This window comes from Manacus candei, unplaced genomic scaffold (genome assembly GCF_025592945.1).
Source record: "Manacus candei isolate 608988 ecotype Guabito, Panama unplaced genomic scaffold, ASM2559294v1 h1tg000045l, whole genome shotgun sequence".
Taxonomy (NCBI): Eukaryota; Metazoa; Chordata; class Aves; order Passeriformes; family Pipridae; genus Manacus; species Manacus candei.
This window is the reverse complement of record NW_026138093.1, coordinates 8,060,420-8,083,350: the sequence shown is the minus strand read 5'-3', so window position 1 is coordinate 8,083,350 and position 22,931 is coordinate 8,060,420. Positions and strand designations below refer to the sequence as shown.

General features: G+C 56.9%; 2 protein-coding genes, 1 long non-coding RNA gene and 1 pseudogene across 3 annotated transcripts in view; 3 read left to right on the top strand and 1 right to left on the bottom strand.

Moving 5' to 3' along the window:
• The window catches only part of LOC127474810 (uncharacterized), a 1,039,526-nt gene that overhangs the window by 82,840 nt on the left and 933,755 nt on the right, over positions 1-22,931 (bottom strand). Inside the window, 2 exon segments of the mRNA XM_051796115.1 lie at positions 2,174-2,201; positions 11,862-12,409. Of these exon segments, the coding sequence (XP_051652075.1) occupies positions 2,174-2,201; positions 11,862-12,409 (576 nt within the window).
• The window catches only part of LOC127474816 (zinc finger protein 850-like), a 454,983-nt pseudogene that overhangs the window by 344,885 nt on the left and 87,167 nt on the right, over positions 1-22,931 (top strand).
• Positions 944-3,988, top strand: LOC127474863 (uncharacterized). Its single transcript, XM_051796176.1, has 7 exons — positions 944-1,557; positions 1,807-1,871; positions 1,986-2,333; positions 2,677-2,827; positions 3,077-3,141; positions 3,254-3,403; positions 3,588-3,988. Exons 1-7 carry the CDS (start codon positions 1,437-1,439, stop codon positions 3,756-3,758), a joined length of 1,071 nt encoding a protein of 356 aa, XP_051652136.1. The 5' UTR covers positions 944-1,436; the 3' UTR covers positions 3,759-3,988.
• LOC127474973 (uncharacterized) lies at positions 6,446-7,899 on the top strand. The gene is made up of 4 exons (XR_007906028.1): positions 6,446-6,462; positions 6,849-6,951; positions 7,224-7,280; positions 7,430-7,899. It is a non-coding gene; the product is annotated as an uncharacterized LOC127474973 (long non-coding RNA).

Here is a 22,931-nt window from a genome sequence, read left to right as displayed (position 1 = left end):
GTAATGTGGAGCTGATAAAATGGGGTGTCAGGACTGCTGGGGTGAGCGATCCTCATCCTGCCATGGAGACTGTGTTGTTCCATGGGGACGCCCGCTAAGCACGGGCACCGACCAGCTGCTGCAGATCCTGGCAGCCCTGGCCTGTCTGTGTGGGTAAGCACAGTTTATTGACAGGAAGCAACTGAGAAAGCAAATGTTTTATATCTTTTTTTGATATCCTTGTAATTCCCTTTTTACTAGTTAATATTGTATTAAAAGCCACTCATAGTATTGTTTTAATATCCTTTAAATGTTCCTTTAATTCCCTTATTACTAGTTAATACTATAATAAAAGCCGTTCATAGTATTGTATGAATGCCAATTGATAAAGTAGTTATTTTGTATTCTTTTTTAGCTTTTGATTCTCTTTGCTAGTTTTTTATTCTCACTGCAATAAAAGATTTTTTGTACTGTTTGAATGTCTGTTGTACTTGTCTTTATTCCAGGCATGTATTCAAATGAACTAATGCACAGGGGCACAGCTCTTTGGGCAGGAGACGAGCAGCACCCTTGCCAGGACTCGGGGTGGTGGCAGGTCTCCTTGGGCCAGGACTTGCTAGAGCTGCTGATTTGGGTGCAGCCCTGGCCAAAGGGCTGCCAGCAGCATTGATGCCCTTGCCCACACCTTCCTTCTCGGTGTCAGCCCCCCTGTTTAGGATGGCCACCAGCCAGCACTTCTCCCAAGGAGGCCGTGCCAGCTTGTGTGGAAGGCCCCGTGCCCTTCCTGCTGCGACTGAGTCGGCGGCCGAGGGGGCTCCTTGTGCTGCCGTGAGCAGGCACAGGAGGGAATTGTTTGCTCATTTCTTGAGCTCTTCCTACAGTTCAGGTCCAGCCAGATGAGATACTTCAGAGAGCGGATTCCCTCCAAGGTGGGGCAGGTTGGCGGGGCTGGGGTAGGCCCCAGGCCACGTGGCACTGTGTCCCAGGGCCCTTTGTGACACGCTGGGCATGGCCGGTGGGATGGAAGGGGGCAGGGTGTCCAAGGGCCCTTTATGACCCGTGGTGACAGAGGTGCTGCTGGTGACACGGCCACAGTGTCAACAGTGCTCCTCGGAGCAGGCGACGGGACAGGACGGGACAGAGCGGTGCTGTGCGGAGCCCCCGCGCAGCCAACTCGTGCCTTGCTGACCCGGAGCGTTTTGGCGGATTTTCTCATTTCCAGGTGACCTCGAGGCATTTCCACAGGATTTGGAGACCCGGAGTTTCTCCGAGGTGTCTCTAATCCCTGTGGCAGGTGCCCTTGGGACCCTTTTGCAGGACTTGGAGACCCGGAGCTTCTCCGAGGCGTCTCCAATCCCTGCGGCAGGTGGCCTCAAGGCCATTCTGTAACTTAGGGCCCGGAGTTTCTCCGAGGTTCTCTTTCTCTCTTGCAGGTGCCCTGGACACCAGACTGTGGCATGGCAGGGAGACGCTTCAGCCTGCTCAGGCTGCTCCGGAGGAAGAAGGAGGAGGAAAGCCCTGGAGCTGCTCCAGCACAGCAGCCTGAAGAGGTGCAGCAGGTGCAGCCCCCGCAGGAGGGTGAGTGCTGGAGCTGGGCCACAGGGCTGGTGGCTGCAGTCCCCTTGACCTCATCCTGTCCCATCCGCTCTGGACATGCCCAGGGAAAGGGAGGGGGGCATAGGGGCCGGGGCTGATCTCCTGGCAGCTGTGCTCCATCCACTGGGCATCCCGGGGCTGGCCCTGCCTGCTCCTGGAGCCCAGGCCTGGGCTGTGTTCTCCGGCCTCTCCCGCACACCCTCAGCTCTGAGCGCGCTCGCTCTTTGCCAGATGCAGGCCAGGAGCGGACAGAAGAGCAGCTCCGTGCCCGTGGCCGCTTCCGCAGGGCAGCACAGGTACCTGCAGCCATCCCCGCTTGGGCTGGGCCTGCTCTCACTGCTCAGCCCAACGCCGCTGTTGCGGCCCTCCAGGGGACATCCCTCTCTTCCCTGCCCTTCTTTCTCCTGCAGACATTTATGAAATTCATGGGCAGTCGGCGTAGAAAGTCCAGGGTCACACCAGCTGATGTCCAGGCCCAGCCTGACACCATCCCGACCCAGCTGACAAAGCCTGATGTCAGCACCGCGTCGACTGCTGTCCCAGCAAAGTGTGGCACCACAACCAGTGATCACACAACCCACTGGGACACCACGTCCACCGATGATGTGTCACACTGTGACTCTGTGCTGCCTGGTCTCACGGAGGAGGCCGACGCCACAACAATGGAGGGCGTGGCAGGCACTGACACCTTGCCTGTTCAGCGCCTGGCCGATACCCCCAGCCTGGACTTTCTTGAGGAGAGAGCTGTCTCTGCTGAAGTAAGCAGCCTGTGGCCCCCCAAGCTGGGTGCGCTGGGCCCCCTCAGCCTTTGAGGCTGGCACAGTGTGCTGGGAAGGGAAGCATTTCTCAGGGGAAACTGGGCAAGTATCTAACTCTGGAAGCTCTCCACCTCTCCACTGTGCATCCTCCAGGCCAGACTGTGGGACCTGGGGACCTGGGGCTGCTCAAGGCATCTCCAGTCCCTGGGGCAGGTGCCCTTGAGGCCAGACAGTGGGACTGGATGAGGCGAGGCATTTCCCAGGCTTCTCTCTTGCAGCTGCCTTCAAGGCACGACTGCAGGACTTGAGGAGTCAAAGCTTTTCCATGGCATCTCTGCTGCAGGTGTCCATAACACCAGACGGAGACATGCAGCAGAGACCACCCACGGTGCCCAAGCTGGCCTGGGTGAAGGAGGAGGAGAAGGAGGAAAGCCCTGGGGCTACTCCAACACAGCAGCCTGAAGAGGTGCAGCAGGTGCAGCCCCTGCAGGAGGGTGAGTGCTGGAGCTGGGCCACAGGGCTGGTGGCTGCAGCCCCCTTGGCCTCATCCTGTCCCATCCCATATGGACATGCCCAGGGAAAGGAAGGGGGGCAGAGGGGCCGGGGCTGATCTCCTGGCAGCCGTGCTCCATCCACTGGGCATCCCGGGGCTGGCCCTGCCTGCTCCTGGAGCCCAGGCCTGGGTTGTGTTCTCCGGCCTCTCCCGCACACCCTCAGCTCTGAGCGCGCTCGCTCTTTGCCAGATGCAGGCCAGGAGCGGACAGAAGAGCAGCTCCGTGCCCGTGGCCGCTTCCGCAGGGCAGCACAGGTACCTGCAGCCATCCCCGCCTGGGCTGGGCCTGCTCTCACTGCTCAGCCCAGCACCGCTGTCGCGGCCCTCCAGGGGACATCCCTCTCTCTTCCTTGCCTTTCTCCTGTAGCTGGTTTGCAGATTCATCAGGTGCATTTGGCATGAAGAGGCCACTTTCATGGCCACTGGGGACACGGCAAACTCGGACCTCTTCAATGCCCAGACCAGCGCTGCCCTGCTGGATATGCTTGTGGAGAACGGTGTCTACAAAGCGAAGCAAGTAAGCAGCCTGTGGCCAGGGCTCCAGTCCCCCAGGGATGCTGTGGCCCCTCACGCCGGCTGCGCTGGGCCCCCTCAGCCTTTGAGACCAGCAGAGTGTGGTGGCAAGGGGAGCACTTCTTGGGGGAAGCTGGGCAAGTTGCTGGCTCTGGCAGCTCTCCAACTGTCCCCCATGTCCCCTCCAGGTGCCGGCCATAGTCAGGTGCATCCACCAGTGGCTCACGTCCAATGTGTCTGCTGAGCACAGGCTGGACAAGACTCTTGTCCTGCTGACCGAGGCACACCCCACGGATGTTGCAGTGACCCTGCTGCGCTCTGCCCCAGCCTGTGACAGGTATGGGGCCCACCTGCCTTGAGGGCTCACCTGCCTTTAGACCCCATCCCCCTGGACAGCCTGTCCCAAATGGTGTGCCAGAGACATGGAGACTTCCAGGACACTCCAGCTCCTCTCTTTGCCAGCTTTGGCATGTCAGCCTCCAATCCTGAGGCCAGCCTGCCTCCCTGCCCCACAAGGCACCGTGGCTCTGTCACCTGGGCCCCGCAGCTGCCCAGGCCACAGAGCTGTGTCCCAGACCCCCCTGAGCCAGAGTTGTGACTCCACAGAGCTGCTCGCACCATGTGGAAGACACTCATCTCCTCCAGATGGACTAAGGAGCCGGTGCTGCAGATCCTCTTCCGTGTGCTGGAATACTGGCCAGCGCACAGGAGACGCACCTCTGATGGGGATGAGAGGGATGTCTTTGCCCTGGCTGTGAGTTTCTTGAGCTGGCCTCTGCTCGCCCCCAGGTTGCCTCTGGGACGCCTTTCCATCCTCCCTCACCACTGCTTCTCCCTGCCCCAGGCACTGGGCTGCAAGCCTGGCTTAGGGGCAGGTTCAGGGACACCAGGCTGGGGGATCCCCCTGTGTCTCCTCTGGCCTGTCCCTGCCACGCTTGGGCCCTGCCACATGGACATCTGGGCCCTGAGAGCTGTCTCTGGGTGCTTTGTCTTTGGCAGGCAACTGTGGCACTCTGGGAGATCCTCCAGCTGTCCCACTCCTGGTGCCCAGGGGGAGTGAAGGACAATTTCCCGCGCCTCCTTCTGACTCTGCTCTTCCAAGTTTTCATCAGCACAGAGGAGATGTCAGAGGAGGTCGAGACCTTCTGGAGGCGATGCCGGGAGCAGCGCAGCCTTCCCCTCAACCCCAACAGGTGCTCCATCCCAGTCCCCTCTCCCTGCCACGCCCTCGGGGCTGGGGCCAGGGCTCTGTGCCTGACCTGGGCTGTGCTCTGCACACAGGTTTGCAGTGCAGACCGTTAAAGCCCTGCTGCGCCAGCTGCTGGATGAGGACGTGTTGATGGTGATCGGTCGCAAGTGTGGCTGGGACATGCTCCTCAAGGCTGACAGCCACCACTATGCAGTGGGTCTGCTGGCCAGGTGAGAGCCCTTTCTCCCCACTGCCCCACACCCCCACAGGTCATTTCTGCCCTGTGCACAGGCCACCCCTCACAGTGCCCGTGCTGCTGGGCCAGAGGGCCTTGGCAGCCAGGGATGGCTGAGCAGAGTGGAAAAGGCGGAGAGGGGCGGCTGCACAGGAGGACCCACCTCCCAAAGTGCCCACGTCCTCTCCTGGGCTGGTGGCCAAAGACCAGGCCTGTGTGAGTCAGTCCCAGGAGAGCTTTGCCCACCTGGCTCAGGGTCTCTGGCACCTTTATTCCCCCTTGCAGGGAGCTGTGCCGTGTCTCCCGCTCCTTTGGTCGCAGCATCGCCGTCAGCCTGCTCCCGCGGCTCAGCAGGGGAGAGCCCCTGTGGGAACTGCCTGCCCTGGCGTTCCTGGTGGAGGTGAGCCTGATGGCGAGCGCTGCCTGGCCCAGCTGCCTCCCCCTCTCTGCCCTCTCACAGCCGCAGCCGCCCGGGACGGTGCCTGCACCCTGTGCTGCTGCCTGGGCCCAGCCCCGGGCGGGTCTGGGCTCCTGCCGGCCGGGCACCCCGTCACTGCTCCCTGCCTTTCAGGTCCTGCACTGCCTGAACCCCAGACAATGTGGGCCCAGCGTCCTGCAGATTATTTCCAGGCACCTGCGCAGTCAGTGCCCGGAGAGGCGTCGCCTGGCGCTCCGAGGCCTGGTGGTGCTCAGCAGGGATCCCGCAATGGTGAGCAGGGGGCAGGGGCTGAAGCCGGGCCGGCAGCGTGCGGCTGTGCAAGGCAGTAGCTTGGCCTTGGCTGGCCTTTGGCAGCTGTGGCAGCTGCTCCCAGCTCTCCTCCTCCCCGTTCAGCTGCCCGACTCCTTTGGGACGCACCTTTGGCCTCTGGGCCCCGCGGCAGCAGCGTGGGGCTGCAGCACAGCATTGTGTTCCACACAGGCTAAGAGCATCCGGAGCCTGAGTGAAAGCCTCCTGGAGCTACTGCAGGATGCAGACACAGACGCGGTTCAGATGACCCTCTCCGCGTTCATCAACGTGCTGCACTTCCAAATCGTCAAAATATCCACCCCTACTGCCCTGAAGTTGCTTGAGGCGCTGCGGCCACTCTTTGACAATGTAAGGCTCTGTGCCCCTCATCGTGGGCACTGAGTGCTGCCAGGAAACTTTGGGCCCAGTGTCTTTTCAGGCCTGTGCCCCGGTGGGCCTGGAGAAGCCAGTGCTGAGGTCTTTTCCTCTTCCTTTGCACCAGGAGCACAGCCAGCTGCAGCAGCTCTCCATGCTCCTCTTCTGGGAGCTGATGGAGGCGACAGAGAGGAGCAAGAGCCTAAAGCCACACGTGTACCTGAGTCTGGTGCCATTCTACTTCAACTGGCACAATGAGAACCAGCGTGTGGCAGAGGTGAGGACTCGTGGGCTCTGGTGTCCCCATGGCAGGTGGCTGCTGTGCCTCCTGCCCTGGCCCATGGTCGCCTGCAGCCTCCTCCTGGCCTTGGCACAGGGATGTGGGTGCTGTGCCCTGGGCTGCGGTGCCATGGCCCGCTCTCTGTTGCTGTGCAGGCCTCTTGGAGAGCACTGTTTGGTGCAGCCAGGTTCCTGAAGTGGAGAGATCTTGAGGACTTGGTGACCATGGAGCAGCCGTGGAGGTTTCCCGAGTGCCTGGTAAGGACGGCCCCAAAGCCCCAGCCCCTGATGCCCAATGTGTGGGGCTGGCAGGGTGCCTGTGTCCACTGCTGCACCCACAGACACCAGCCTGTGCCCCACACACTGCTCCCTTCCCTGGGGCATGCGGGCTCTTTTCCAAGCTCCCCTGCCCCGCAGCCAGGCTGCCATGGAGCCCCGGTCCAGCTGGGCTGTGGGGTAGGGCCGCCCCACGGCTCCCCAGGAGCACCCAGCCCTCTGCTCCCCCCAAAGCCCGGCCCCAGCAGTTGCTGGCCAGGCCTCAGGGCTCTGTGGGCAGGGGAGCCCCGTGCTGGGGGCAGGGAGCGCCCGGCCAAGGGGCAGAGCCTGAGCCGAGCCTTCCCTCTCTGCCCTGGCGCTCTTTGCAGCTGGAAAAGGACAGGAGCCGAGTGGGCCAGTACGTGCGCCAGGCCCTGCCGTTCCTGGAGAGCCCAGAGAAGCCCCTGCGAAAGCTGGCCATCAAGTTTCTGGGTGAGCCACAAGGCCGGGGTCCCTCCCCGCCCCACTGCAGCTCGGCCCCAGCCCCGGCTGCTGCAGCGGCAGCAGGATGCGGCCCAGGGCATGTGGAGCCCCGAGTGGCCCCGGGCGCCTGCTGCCGCCCTGTGCCAGCCCAGCCCTGGGGCGTCCCCATGCGGGAAGGCCCCGGGCTCAGCCCTGCCAGGGCAGGAGGCCGTGTGGCCGGGCTGGCAGCGCCGCTGCGGGGGACCTGTGCCTCTGGGGCCTGACAGGCTCTGTGTTCCCAGGGATCGCCGCCAGGTCCATGAAGCAGGAGCAGCCAGAGCTGCAGCTCATCTGCCAGGGTGAGCGAGAGCACCTTCCAGCTGATCCCCTTGGGCCCTGCTCCCTCCTGGCCATGGCAAGAGCTGGCTGGAATGGCCCTGGCAGGAGGGGCTCCTCACGTCCCCACACCCCTGGCCTCTCACCTTGGCTCTCTTCCTTTCTCTTCCAGCCCTTCAAGACATCACTGATGACAGCCCTGCCGTCTCAAACCTGGCCCAGGAAACGCTCCACATCATCAGAGCTGTACGGAGAACTTCATTCTTCCCATTCTGGTAGTCTCCGTTGCTGCCTCTTCCAGCCCGTAGAGGTGTGACAGAAGACATCAGACTCGCCATGGCAGGCCTGGCAATTCAACACTGCTACGTGCTGAGAGCTGTACAGATGGCTCCCTAGTGCAGATTCCAGCAGCTCCAAGACTGGCTGTGCAGGGCATGGCAGGCCCGGCCTTTTCCGCAGGGCAGTGTCTGCCTGTGCTGCTGCAGCTCTGTGGAGAACTGATGCAGGAAGCTCCATCTCCTGGGGCCACCTGAGCCTGTGGGGAAGATGCCTCTTCCCTGCAAGCACCTCCTTTGAGCTCAGCATGGGAATATTACATCCATGTTGTCACATACAGAAGCCCAGGAGGTTTTTTTGGTGCCCAGTGTGCACAGGGCCTTGGAGAAGAGGGGAAAAGGGCTCCTTGTGCTCAGCAACACTTGCCCCGCTGTGCAGTGGGCCAGCAAAAGTGGGCAGAAGCCCCTTGGCCTTTGGTGGTTCTCCTGGAGCCTCAATGTTTCCAGAAATGGAGGGCCAAAGGCTGGAGCTGTGGGGATGCCTGAGGACCTTGTCCTTGGAGATGGCCACAAGCCCTCCCCAGCCAGGAAGCAGCGTCTGTGTCCTGCCAGTGTGTCACTGGCTGGATTGCTCCGGGCTCCCAAGTGCCTCTGGAGCAGCTCCTCTGGAGCTCCTTCAGGGCTGCACCACTGCTGGGCAGGTTGGCGGGGCTGGGGGAGACCCGCAGGGGAGGGGGCGCTGGGAGGCCAGGAAGGGGTGAGGTGCTGTGGAGGCCCTGATGGGACAAAGGAGCGGGAAGCCTTGAGGGGAATCTGTGAGGGGATGGGTGGCAGAAGGCTGTGAGGGGACAGACTGGGCGCAGGCCCCGAGGGGCAGGGTGGAGGGAAAAACCCCCAGGACTTGGGGGGGCAGAGGCCATAAGCAGCCCCCAGGCAGCCACCTCCTTCCCTGCCAGCTGGCTTCTCTGGTGCTTTCCCAAGGCCTCTCCCAGCCCTGTGGCAGAAGCCCTGGAGGCCAGGCCTCAGCAGCAGTGTGGGCACACCCCCAAGGGGGCCAGGCTGGCCTGGCTGGGGACAAGGAGGGCAAGGGGGCCCTGCCAGGGCACGTCCGCCGGGTGCTGCCGGCGAGGGGCAGTGGCACAGGCAGGGCTGGCGGCCAGCCCGGGCCCCCACGGCTGCCCAGGCCATGGGACTGTGGCTGACACCCCCCTGAGCCAGAGCTCTGGGCCCACAGAGCTGCTGCCACCACGGGCAGGGCGCTGGGCTCCTCGGGCAGGGCTGCGCACTCGCTGCTGCCCAAGCGGCTCCACGCCCCACAGACAACAGCACCAGAGGCTGCCCAGGAGCAGCAGCACCCACAACGCCTGGGCCTCCTCACCCAGGCACCCACACCCGCCAGGACACCAAAAGTGGGCAGATTGTGGGCACAGTTGCACCCGCTTTGGCAAAAGGCTTCAGGGCAAGTGGCCACCACAGCTTTCCAGTGACTCCCCAGCCTCACAGCAACCCTTGGCAGCTTCAGCTGCAGCCTGTCATCCTGACTGACTTCAATGGCCCTGCTTGAGGCTGGACACGCCTTCCACACTCAGGTGTCCTTAGAGACTCTACTGGGACACCAGCCTCTGGCTGCAGCTGTTCAACCTCTCCTCCACACAGGCACCTTCAAAACACGGGCATGGGCTTCTAAACTCTACTTAAAGCACTTGAGGGCAACAAAGGAAGAAGCAACAGAAGCTGAAGCAAAGCAGGGCCTCGTGTGGTGGAGCTTCAGGGATGGAGGCAAGTAAGCACTGTGGTGTCTGCTGAAGAGATGGCCCAGTTCACCAGCTCACACTTTGCTGCTGGACGTTCCTCCTTTGGTCCTGCTGGAGCCCATTCCCTACCAGTGCATGGCCCTGCCTTGTTCCTGGATCCAATCTCCAGGACCCCTGGCAACAAGTGGGCCCTGTGTCCACCTGAGAGCAGAAACTGCCAGAACGTCTCTGCTTCCAGCACTTCTCTTGGCTGCTCCTGCAGGCGGGTGGCACCTTCAGGGGAGACACAGAACAGCTTCTCATCCCAGACTTCTCCCTGTCCCCTGCACTTCCCCAATGGACTGGACATCAGCTGCTGGCCACAGCTGAGCACACAGACATTGGAGTGTTGAACATGCGAGACTGGGCTGATTTTTTTTCCAGAAGGCAAGAAAACAAGCAAAAAGAACACAAGGAAGCTTGAGAGTCTCTCTGTCTAATCTACTTGTCCTCTGAAACTCAGCAGCTGATGGTGGCTTTGTGCTGCTGCTAATCACTTCCACCCCAAAATCATGCCAGGAAGGAGCAACAGCTTCTGCCTTCTGACAGATGCCAAGTCTTGCCACCAATTGCTCCAGCTGCCACTCCCAAAAGCCACCTGCAAGAGGGCAGACCTCAGTGCCCCTTGGCTTTGGCTGCCCTCTGGCAGAGAAGTCCCCTGAGGACACAGCTCTTTGGGGCAGGAGACGGGCAGCAGCCTTGCCAGGACTCAGGGCAGTGGTAGGTCTCCTTGGGCCAGGACTTGCCAGAGGCTGTCCCTCAAGAATCCCGGGAGCAGGCAGGGAATGCTGAGCAGAGCAAGCCCTGCCCGGATCTCCCATCAGGAAGACACTGTTCTACGGGGAATTCACTGGGTGTACCAACTCTTCCTGACTGGCTTACTGACTCAGCCATGGTGTGTCCCTGTCACTCAGATCCCTTCTTGGCCGCACCTGATGTTGTGATTCATGTGACTGACAATACCTTTAACATCCCTGTAAATATTCCTTGTTATTTTAGTTGTATCAAAACGTGTCTACCCTCCATTTATTATTAATAATTCCCATGGGCAGAAGAGCCAAACTGTGGCTCCCAGGGAAGCAGAAGCTGGGAGGATGAGGCAGGATACAGTGAATGAAGGAAACTGTGAAATGCAGAAATCCTCAGTGGGTGGCTGATTGCTCGGATCATCTCTGCAGCAATCCCGGCAGCTGCCACAGCCACGGCTCCTGCTGCACTGGCCATTCAGTGCAGGCCATGCCTGCAGTGCCAGTGTGTGGGCACTGTGGCAGCATCAGGAGCAGGGGTTCAGAATCTGTCTGGTTTCAATATTCCAAGTCCTCAGGAAGCGCATGGGACAAGCCCAAAGACAAGGAGCTCGGGTCCTGGCCCTCTTGGTCGTGAACTCTGCGTGTCCAAACAAAACAGGGGCAGAGGTGGGACCAAGCGGAGTCACTCTGCACCTGCCCTGAGTTCATGGGAAGGCAAAGGGAGGATGGACCTTGGCTGAGTGCTTGGAGAGAGAGAAGGTTGTTTCTCCAAGTGGAAATGCACTTGAACCAGCCTGCATGACCAGCCTGTGTTTTTCTCTGGTGGCTGAACACAGGCAGCACATGAGGGGAGGGGAATGTGTGGGATCAGGGCACTGCTTTGGGGCCATGCTGGGAATTCTGGTGGACTAAAAGACAAACACTGAGCACTGTTCACAAGAGAAGAGGAATAAAACGGGACACAGAAAAGTGTCAGTGGACAAGTCCCAAAGTGGAACTCTGTGTGTGCAGCCTCATTTTCTCCTTCAGCTCCCACAGGAGAGGAGGCAAAAAGTGGGGGTTGGGACCCCAAAACTGTTCGTGGGGGAAACTGGGGACTGAGGGGACAGTGAGAAAGTGGCAGGAACAGGGAGAAGGGTGGAAAGAGGGGGGTGGTCTGGTGGGTCCAACGGTCTCATGGGGGCCTGTTGGTACAGAGGGGTTGGCGTAGGAGGGTGGCCCCCTGAGCTCACAACTTACTGTGGGGTGCTGGGGGCTGCTGGATCCAATCTCAGCCTTGGATTATGACAACACTTTCAGTTTAGAGCAATTACAGAGGTGTGACTGAAACACTTTTGTCCCCCAGGTTTTAATGATGGCAAATCAGATCTATTGATTGAAAGGAATTTATTTAGGGTTCCAAATGATCAGACACTACATCTTCATCAGAATTTTTTACTGCACAAAATACACACTAAAACTACTCGTAGTACAGGATAAGATAGAATGGTGCTCAAGCAATTGTTGAAGTGATTCTACTAGACCTGGCAAAACCCAGTAATTCTTAATTAGAGGCAGATGGAACTCCAGTAGACCAACGCCCAGGGGGAGATCTCTGCTCTCAACCTCCAGGAGTGACCTTGGGGGGTCCCCAGCCAATGCAGAAATTTACACACACACACCCCCAGGAAGGCTTCTGTTGGTGAAAGGGGACTGGCCCTTTCTGGTCAAAAGGGATGGACTGACAGTCACTGGACTCCAGGGGTTGCCTCACCATCAGGGGCTTCATTCGGGGTGGAAGTAGCGGCCGAAGCTCTTCCCGCAGTCGGGGCACTGGTGGGGCTTCTCTTACTGGTGGGTCCGTTGGTGTTGGGTCAAGGCAGAGCTGCGGGTGAAGCTCTTCCCACAATCCCCACACTTGTAGGGCCTCTCCCCGGTGTGGATGCGCCGGTGGGTGACAAGGTGGGAGTTCCGGTTGAAGCCCTTCCCGCAGTCGGTGCAGCGGAAGGGCCTCTCATCTGTGTGTGTCCGCTCGTGCAGGAGGAGATTGGAGCTGGTCTGAAACCTCTTCCCACAGTCCAAGCACTTGTAGGGCCGTTCCCCAGTGTGGATGAGCTGGTGGGAACGGAGGTTGGAGCTGTTCCTGAAGCTCTTCCCACACTCTTCACACGTGTAGGGCCGTTCCCCAGTGTGGATGCGCTGGTGTTGGATCAGGTGGGAGTTCCTGTTGAAGCTCTTGCGACACTCCCCACACGTGTAGGGACGTTCCCCAGTGTGGATGTGCTGGTGTCTGAGCAGGTCTGTGCTCCACCTAAAGCTCTTCCCACATTCCAAGCACTGGAAGGGCTTCTCTCTGCTGGGAGGCTGATCAGGGACCACCAGGTCAGAGCTCCCCTTCAAGCTCCGGCCACCTTCCCAGCACAGGCTGGCTCTTTCCTCCTCAGAGCACCCTGGGCTGGCTTTGGAGCCCCTCCTGCGGGGGGATCTCCGGCCCTTTTCCTCCCCGCTGCCTTCCTGCGCCGGGGAGCCCTTCAAAACGGCCTCTCCCACCAGGGTCTCACGGGGGGATTTGTCCTCCGGGCTCTCCCTCCTCAGCTCGGGGCCTGGGGCAGGAAGCAAGAAGGACAGGCAGGGGATTTGCCTCCGGCCCACAGGGAAGGCCAAGGACATCCCCCCAACTCCGGCCCCGGCAGGACGGCGGCGCCAGCGGGGTTGTCCTGCAGCCGGGGCCATGCTGGGCTGACAGAGCCAGCACAACACCCGCCCAAAGGGACACTGACTTCCTCCTCACCTGCCTGGGGGGCCCAAGGCATCTTCCTCTTCCTTGCAGCCTCCTCCTCCATCCGACCAAGCTTTGGGAAGGACAAATCCTGATGGGGGGAAAACAAGGGCTGAGCGTGTTGGCTTGGGGGTTCCTCCTGCCCAAGTCCATCTCTAGAACTCACCGGGCATCCTGTGACCATAAAAACCTCCAAACACCAAGACTCAGCCCAGAAAACCCCAAATCATCAAGATTCAGGCAAAAGCCTATAAGAAAGAGTGAGAAGACTCCTGCCCCCCCAAACTGAAAAAAGTTGAGATTCACCTAAAAAATACTCTAAAATATGAAGATTAGCCAAAAAAAATTCTCCTAAGATTCCCCCTTCTCTGGTTTCCCCCCTCTAGGGTTCAGAGAGTCTCCCCTGTCTGGGATGCTGAGGGTTCTACCTAGAGATGCTGGGAGTGTTGGGGTTCCCAAGGCTCCCTTCTCCTCTGATTCTTGCCTTCGGGATGCCGCATTCCCAGAAATTCCCCCTCTCCAGGTTCTCCACTTTGTTGTCCTAGGGGATCCCAGGGGTCCCCACTGTCCAGGCTTCCCCTTCTCCGTGCCCCCCCTCACCAGGCTTTCAGGGGCCCTCTGAGAGGGCACTGGGATGGACTCGGGGGGAACTGGGGCACACTGGGGGGCACTGGGGAGTTACCTGGGGATACCAGGACACACGGAGGGACACTGGGAGGTTACTGGGCCATACTGGGGGTTACTGGGTGCTCACTGCAGGATCACTGGGCCATACTGGGGGGCAGTGGGAGGTCACTGGGACACACTGGCTGGTCACTGAGGGGGTTACTGGGCCATACTGAGGGTCACTGGGAGGTCACTGGGATATACTGGGGGCACTGGGATCCCCTTACCCGGATGTGGTACATCTCCCCCCCCCAGATTTTTGGGGGCATCCATAGGACCCCTCCCCTGGGGGTTGGAGGATCCCTTGAAACCCAATGCTGGGCTTTAGGGGACCCCCCAAAATCCCCTCAAAACCCCTGAAATTCCCCCCTCGACTCATCGAAACCTCCTCAAGGACCCCTCATCCCTCCCCAGCACCCCCTAAACCCTCTCAGTGACCCACAAAACCCACCTGAGACTCTCCAAGCCCATTTAGGGACCCCCAATCCCCTTCACGGGCCCTCAAAACTGTCTGTGACCCCTTAAACCCCCCAGAGACCCCAAAACTGCCTCGAAGGTCCCCGCAAAGGCCCCCCAGGACCCCTAACCCTCTTCACAGACCTCCAAAGCCCACCTGGGACACTCCAAATCTTCTCAGAAAACAAAACCCCTATCAGACCCCCCAAAACTCTTCAGGAACCTTCAACCTCCCCCCCGAGTCCTTTCAGGGACCCCTCACAACGTCCCCGGGAACCCCCGAGCCCCCCCGCTAAACCCTCCCGAGCCCTCCAGCCTTTCCCCCCCCAGCCGCGCTCCCCGCAGCGCCCGAGGGGATCCCCAGACCCCGCTCTCGCCGCCCCCCCGCCAACTCACCCAGCGAAGTGCAGCGGCCGCAGGCGAGTCCTCCTCACTCCCGACCACGAGGCCAAAATGGCGCTCGCTCCGCGCGCCCTCCGCCTTTACAGACCCGCCCCGCAGCCAATCAGCGCGCGGCCACGGCCCCTGCCCGCCCCCCGCCTGCGCGGGGCATTGTGGGAGTTGTAGTCTTTGCGGCAGGGGAGGATCGGACTTGTTGGGTTTTAGTTTTTCTTCTTTTTTATTTTCTCTTTTTCCTTTCTTTCTTTTCTTTCTTTTTTCTTTTTTTCCTCTTTTTATTCTCTTTTTTCTCTCTCTTTTTTCTTTTTTTCTCTTTTTTATTTGTTCTTTCTTTTTTTTCTCGTTTTTATCCTGTTTTTTCTTTCTTTTTTTCTCTTTTTTTTTCTTCTTTTTCTCTCTTTTCTCCCTTTTTTTAAATTTTCTTTTTTCTTATTTTTCCCTTTTCCTTTTTTTTTTACATTGTTTTCTATCAGTTGTTTTATTCCAGGATGATTTAAACACATATCAAAACAATCCCCAGGTACATATCCTGCCACAACAGATAATCTGCCATTGTTCCAAGTTCCTGAGAATTTCCCAGATCACAAACACTGAGACACCAAGGGTGGAAGTGAAGCAACTTTATCCTGTCCCTTGCCACAGCCTCCAATCCACACCCAGCCCTGGATTTCTGCAAAGCCGCTGGGCAGGAGCAGGAGATGGAGCTGGTGCTCAGCGGGAGGGGCAGCAACAACAAACCCGTGTCTTTGGCACAGGGGAAGGAATTTAGTGCTTGAGGGGTTACATTCCACAGGCTCCCCTGGGGATCAGCTCATGCTCGTACAGTGAGAACAGCAAGAACATTCCTAATAAAAATGCCAGAGGGAAGGGAGCGGAGGGGGAGCAGGGGCAGGAAAAGGAAGCAGAGCGATGGAAGATGGGCTGGGGCGGTCGGGGCTGGGGGAAGGCAGGCTGGACAATGCCTTGTTTGGTCCAGCAGCTGGACCAGCTCCAGGGCAGGTGTCGGGGCAGCCTCTGCCACAGGGACATGGACAAACAGACCCTACAAAAGCTCTCAGAGGGGTTGGGGGCTCTGAGCGGGGCTGCGCTCTCGCCTCAAGCCAGGATATCCCAGGGCAGTGGAACAGCAATTCCTGTCAGCTCCCAGCAAAGATTATTGGGGTTTGTACTGGGGAAATATTGACGCTCCAGCTTCTTCTTCTCTTTTTAGAACTTTGAGCTTGCAGTCGGGTAGAAGGGCTGGTGGGGGAGTGGGAAGAGACCCACTGAGGGACACATTTCATCCCTCAGTTAGATGGAGCTAAACCCCTAATCTTGCTTAGGAAGAGCTGCTGATGCTCAGTTTTCTTCTTTCCCTTCTGCTTCAGTGGGATATTACATTTCCCTGCAGTATTGGTGATAGAAGGGTATGTCAGCTGGAATGGTTTGGTTTTACAGAAAGCATAAATGCATTTTAAGGAAGGTATTTTTACATAAGTGAGGCCTCAAAAAAAACCCCAAACCCCAAAAGGTAATATAAGCGCAGAATAATGTGAACTTTGGGGTTTTCTTTTTAACTCTTGGGTAGAAAAGCCATCCCAGTTAGGGACAGCAATTTATTGCATTGCTGAAAACAAACCAACCAACAAACAAAACCAGAAATCTGACTTTGTTCTCTTTCAGATTTGTTTTTGATCATAAGAATCCTTCTAGTGAAAAGGGCTAATTTACTCTTTCTAGAGGAATATTTTAAGTGTGATTATCACAATATCACAGCTGCTGAAAAGGTCTAAAATAGGACATTGACCTTGAACGTGTTCCTGCGTTTAGGATGTGGTGCTTAACATTCAAGAAACAATAGAACTGCAGCTAATTTATTAAGGTATCATCTCAAAATGTTCACTCTTGCTCTGTAAAGACATGCCACAAGGATTGTAGAAAGCTTGCAGTATCCCAGGAAGTACATGTGGTATTTTATCAATGTAAATATGGATAAGATTTTCAAGATTTCTGCGGGTAATACTCCATAACTAAAGTAAGTTTTCCCTTTGCTACTGCACTAGTTTATGATTTAATTGTTACTGACATTCCACCAGTCATATTATTAGCTTCACCAAATGAAAGGGAAATAATCCTGTATAAATTAAAGAGAGCAACTGAATTCCCTCAGTCATCTTATCCTTGGCTGTCTGGGACAGTGATGCACTTCAGTTTCCCTAAAGAAACTACCACTAAAAAGGAGATTGGGGTGATAGTGAGAGATCCAGATTGAAGGGTGTGCCTGAATTATCTTTAGGGAGGAGACCTTTTTTGGTGGGTGACAGGCAATGTGCCTGTGGCTCCCTTTTTCTTTCTGGGTTCTTTTTCCCTTTCTTTTTGTCAGAGGCTTTGGAAAAGGTGTTTTGTCAAGAGAATAATATTCATTTATAGCAATGTGAACAGTTAATATCCTGTACCAGTGAAGGCAGTCACCTAAATACCCATACCCATGCCTTTGAAAATAAAACAAGGAGAAAATATGGAGTATTTGTTTGAGACCAGATAAACTGAATGTAGTTCAGTAACATGGTAAGGCAATTGCTGTTATTGCACAGAGACATTTCTTTCTATGCTGGAACTGAGGGTAGCAGCCAAATCTAAAAGCCTTGCTCTGTGTGTTTGTGAACACACTGTGGGTAAGTTCAAAGGAGCATTCAGAGATTGTGTTGTGTGAGCCTTTTTCCCTCAGATCAAAACAAGGAGTAATTATTGCTAAATCCAGCAGATGGCTTTTTCTCTTTATTCCCAATCACTGATTAAAGAAACATAACTCAGATGTGATCTCACCCTGTGCTCCAGTGAGGTTAACATCAGAACAATATTGTCACTGTCTACTGGTCTCCTGTGCTCCTCACTGGAAGGCACTTGGTGCACCCCTGGATATCCTGCTAATGAGGTAAAAAAACTAACCCTTCAAAAGTTCCAGATTTTCCTCACCTGTTTGGACACAGTTGGACAAACTGGACCAAGTTATGACTTGAAAGCCATCTGCTGGATTTAGCATTAATTACTCCTTGTTTTGATCTGAGGAAAAAAGCTCACACAACACAATCTCTGTGGACCCAATAGAGAAAACATCCCCAGGGTCTTGTTAGAGCACAAACCTGCAAACAGGGATGACAGGTCAGAGAATCACAGAATCATCAAGGTTGGAAGAGACCTTCCAGATCTTCTAGTCCAACTGTCAACCCAGCACCACCAGAATCACCCCTAAACCCCATCCCAAAGTGCTACATCCAGATGCCACCTGAATGCTTCCAGAGACCCCACCACCTCCCTGGGCTACTTGTTCCAATGCCTGAGCACTCTCTCAGTGGAAAAAGGGTTTTTGAATATCTAATATGAACCTTGCCTGATGCAATTTAAGGCCATTTCCTCTCTTCCTGTCACTAAAGGCTTTGCAGAAGAGACCAACCCCCACCCCTCTAAAACCTCCTTTCAGGTCATTGCAGAGCAATGAGGTCCCCCCTGAACCTCCCCTTCTCCAGACTCAACCAGCCCAGTTCCCTCAGCCGTCCCTCAGCAGACATGTTTTCCAGAGCCTTCCCCAGCTCCGTTCCCTTCTCTGGACACGCTCCAGCCCCTCAAGGGCCTTTTGGCACTGAGGGGCCAGAACTGGACACAGCACTCCAGGTGGGGCCTCCCCAGTGCCCAGCACAGAGGGGCAATCAGTTCTCTGCTCCTGCTGGCCACACTCTTCTCCACAAAGGCCACGATGCCCTTGGCCTTCTTGCCCCCCTGGGCACACTCTGCCTCATCTCCAGCCACTGTCAAGCAGCACCCCCAAGTCCCTTCCTGCTGAGCAGCTCTCCAGCCCCTCTGCCCGCAGCCTGGAGTGTTCCAGGGGGTTGTTGGGACCCAAGGGCAGGCCCTGACACTTGGCCTTATTGATCCAGCCTGTCCAGATCCCTCTGCAGAGCCTTCCTGCCCTCCAGCACATCCACACTCACACCCAGATCAGTCAGTCTCCCAGACAGACCAAAGTCTGACCACCAGCAGTCCAGGGTGTCAGTTCTGCTGCCCCCTTCTTCTCCACCCAGAATGGAAAACTCCACCATTTTGGGGTCTCTGTGCCCGTCAACTCCGACCACCACATCCCCCACCAGTCCCAGAATCATGGAATGGTTTGGGTGGGAAGGGACCTTAAAGAGCATCTCAGTCCAACCCCCTGCCATGGGCAGGGACACCTTCCACTAGACTCAGAGCTCACAGCCCCATCCAACCTGGCCGTGAACACTTCCAGGGATGGGGCAGCCAGAACTTCTCTGAGCAACCTGTGCCAGGATCTCACTACCATGCCAGTCCAGAAATTCTTCCTAATATCCCATCTAACCCTTCCCTTTCTCAGTGTGAAGCCATTCCCCTTGTCCTGTCGCTCCAGGCCCTTCTCCAAAGTCTCTCTCCATCTTTCTGGTTGGCTCCCTTCAGGCACTGCAAGGCCACAATTAGGTCACCCCAAAGCCTTCTCTTTTCCAGTCTTAACAATCCTAATTCTCTCAGCCTTTCCTCACAGCAGAGCTGCTCCATCCCTCTGATCCTCTTGCTGCTCCCCTCTGGACTCACTCCAACAGGTCCATGTCTTTCCTGTGCTGGACCCAGAGCTGGAGGCAGCTCTGCAGGGGTGACAACATTACAGCCCTGTGTGTTCCAGCAAGGACACTGTGGAACCTCCTGGAGTAAAGGGGACATTGTGACACTGTAGGGCTTTCTGGAGCCAAAGGAACCCTGGGACACTGGGCAATCTCATGGAACCAAGGGAGCATTGTGACAATGTGAAAACTCATGGAATTAAGAGGTCATTGTGATAATGCTAGGCCTCATGGAACCAAAGGAACCCTGGGACACTGTGGAACCTCACGGAACCAAGGATTCCTTGTGCCATGAAGGGCCTCTTGGAACCAAGGGAGCCCTGAGACATTTCGGGCCCTCATAGAATCCGGGGCCATTGTGACACTGAGGAACCTCGGGGACTCAAAGGCCACTGTGACACTGCAGGGCCAATGGAACCAAAGGAAGCCTGGGACAATGTGGAACCACATGGAACTACTAGGCCTGTGACACTGCAGGGCCTCATGGAACGAAAGGAACCCTGAAACTTTTCAGAACCTCATGGAATCAAGGGGCCACTGTGACACTGCAGAGCCTCATGGAGACAAAGGGACCCTGGGACACTGTGGACCTCAAGAAATCAAGGGCCCATATTGGCACTGTGGAACCTCATGGAATCAAGGAGACATTCTTACACTGGAGGGCATTATTGAGCCTAAGTGACCATTGTGACACTGTGGAACCTGATGGAGTCAAGGGGCCTTTGTGACATGCGAGGCCTCATGGAACCAAAGGATTCCTGGGACACTGTGCAATCTCATGGAACCAAGGGGCCACTGTGATATGTGGGGCCTCCTAGAACCAAAGGAGACCTGAGACATTTTACAAACTCATGGAATCAAGGGTCCATTATCACACTGCAGAGCCTTATGAAGCCAAATGGACCCTGCGACTCTGTGGAACCTCATGGAATCCAGTGGCCATTCCCACACTGTAAAACCTCATGGATACTCTCAGGTTCCCATTATGAAAAGACGCCTCTGCCCAAATTCAGCTGCAAAGGAGACCATGTGCCAAAGTCAGCAGTCCAGGTTTGATTTAACAGTAAATAGGAGGGAGAGAGAAAGAAAAAAAGAAAGAAAAAAAGAGAGAGAGAAGAAGGAGGTGGCGGGAAGACAGTGAGAGAGAGATAAAGATGAAGTAAATGTATCACACCATGGAGATCCCTGAGGCTCCCACTGGTCCTTCTTCCCCCTGCTCTGCTCGGTGGAGGGTCCCCAAGTTGTGCTTCTGGGCTATCACTTTTATACAGCCCAAACCCCGGGTATTCAGGGGGGTAGATGCTGTTCCCACAGCTTGGGCTGGCACATCTACAAGGACTTGCTTCCTTTCCCACAGCTTGCCACGGTGGGAGTTTTGCCCGCTGTGCTTCCAGTCTGCAGATGGGAATCTTTGTCTGGATGGGTTCCCCAGACCTGCCTTACCAGCCCTGGCTTCCTGTTGGGGCTGTCTGCTCTTTCCCACAGTCTGCACAGTGCAATTCTGTCCTGGGGGCTACTTCCAAAGCTTCACCTCCCTTTAGGCCTTGGAATTAAAGGCCTTCCTGTTTGCCACCAGTGCTTATGTGTTGTGGTGCCTTATGGGATTTTCCTGCTTTGACAGTTCATTGTGCCTTTCAAGTCCTTACATGTGCACACACACACACCACTCTCCCCAGTGTCTGGCCCTCCAAAGAACACAAGCCCTGATGATTTGTAGCTCCCACTCCAGTGGTTGGCACTTGGAGCTCCCTCCGTACCCAGAGCTCAGAGCTCCCTTGTCCCAGAAAGTTTAAAGAGATTGTGCCTCATTCTGCCAAGACAACCCTGGGAAAAAAGTGTCCCTCTGTGTTTCCTGGGATAAGAGCACTCTATTGTCATCTTCCAAAACCTTGGAGAGGTCCCAGAGATCCCTCAGGAAGGAATTTGGGGCCTCAAGCACATGACCCGTATATAGAGGCTGAGGACTCAGGGGTCAGTGGTGTGAAGATTGAGGACAGTAGAGGAGTAGCCTGAGAGGTCTGGAAGGGGGGTATCAGAGCTGGTGGAGTTTTTCTTCCTGTCAGAAAACAGCCTAAGAAAGAACTAGTGCCACCAAGGGCAACTGGGGTGGCCTAGGCTGGTGACAAGAAGTCAGAAATTTCCCTCTGAGTTCAGTGTTGTGGTGCAATATGTCACCCAGAAGGAGTCTGGATGAGCCCAAGGCTTTGTGTGTGCAGGAAGAGCCAGGGAGGACGCAGAGATGTCAGTGCAGGAAGGTGCCAGCCAGGTGGGGCAGCCGGGGGGATGACGACAGCCTGCAGGGAAAGGGGCAGGGCATGGACACCGTAGGACAGCCTGGGCTGGAGAGGAGACAGGGATGGGGAGAAGCTGAAAGGCCCTGACACAGCCACCTTCTGCAGGCCTTTGGCAAGGGCTGCTGTCTGTGCCCCTGATGCCAGGAGGAGGGGAGTGCCCCTTGCAGCCCTGGGGCCTCATGGCCTCCTTGTCCCTGCTCAGCAGCCTGGCAGGTGCCACCCCATGGTCTTGCCCTTGGCATTGCACATCCCACATCCCAGTGCCCCAGGAAGAGCCCTGAGGAATGAGGCAGGGACAGCATCTGCCTTCCCAGGGGCTGGGGCTCAGGGCTTGGCCCGTTGGATTAATGAAACACATCCAGGTTTTCTCAGCATCAGAGCCACCTTTCCCTTGCTTGTCCATCCTTGTCATCACTGCAATTTTCTGTTCCAACTGGAATCTGGGGACACTTTCACAGTCGTGTCCCTCATTGAGACCCAGTAACAGTACAAGAAACATCAGTATTTCAAACTCATTTTGACTTCTTGAAAAGTTATTTGAACTTACTTTCAGGGACTGAGTCTCATGTAAACAACACAAACTCCCTCTGGGGGTCATTAAAGACCTGGGGCTGTTGCTGTGCTGCTGAGCTGGGCCGGGTTCCTGGCACACAGGGAGCTCCTGGCAAGCAAGAAGAGCTTCAAAGAGACAGCTCTGCTGGTGAGAAGCTCCTCTGCACAGCCCAGCAGGGCTGAGGGCACTGTCTGCAGCACCCAGGGCACAGGAGAGAAGGCAGAGAGATGAGAGGCAGCCTGGGCTGGGAGGTGACTGAGCTCTCACTACAGGAGAAACCTTCCCAGGATTTAAGGAAGAATTCTCTGGCTGTAGGAAAGTTCAACTTGCCTTCCTGGAGGCATCTCCTAAAGCTGGCACATCCCACAGCTTCCAGGATCTTTCAGCAGGACTCTCCCAGTTGCTGCAGTGCAGGGGAAGTGGCCATATGGCAGAGCAGGGCAGGAGCTGCAGGCAGCAAGGGCAGACAGGAGAAGGGAGCAGGAGGTTCAAGGGATCCTGGGGTGGGAGGACAGGGCAGAGCTGCTCAGGGCAGGAACCTTGCCAGCTCTTTGCCACGCTCAGGCTGTGGCTGCAGAGCAGTGCAGGTGAGTTCCTGCAAGTGCCTCTGCCAGCTGCCAAATGGCAGCAGTGGCAGGAGCTGTCAGGATGGCTCTGCTGGATTTGCTGGGGTGCAGCAGGAGAAGCTGCTGCAGAGCAGGACTTGCTGCTGTCCCATCAGAGGCCCAGGGCCAGAAGGTTCCCTGTGGCAGGGCTGGCTGTGGGGTGGGAAGGTGGGGGTGCAGCCAGGGGTGCCCAGGGCTGTGGTGCAGAGCAGGGTCCTGCCCCCAGGGCTCTGTGTGCTGGGGCAGGGACTCTGCTGCCTGCCAGGGGCAGCTCTCAGCCCGGCCAAGGAGCTGCCACGGGGCTGGGGGAGAAGGTGTGGGTGGAAGGAGTGACCCCTCAGGGCAGGGCTGGGCAGGGCTGGGCAGGGCCCTTCAGCTGCAGGCTCAGGGCTCCTCACAGCTTCAGCTCCACCTCCTCCATTTCCAGGGGCCCTTCTCAGGAAGCACATCCCCCCAGAACACCTCCCCCTTCCCAGCCACCGCAGGCTGTCTGGGATCTGCTCTGCAGCCCCTGCCCAG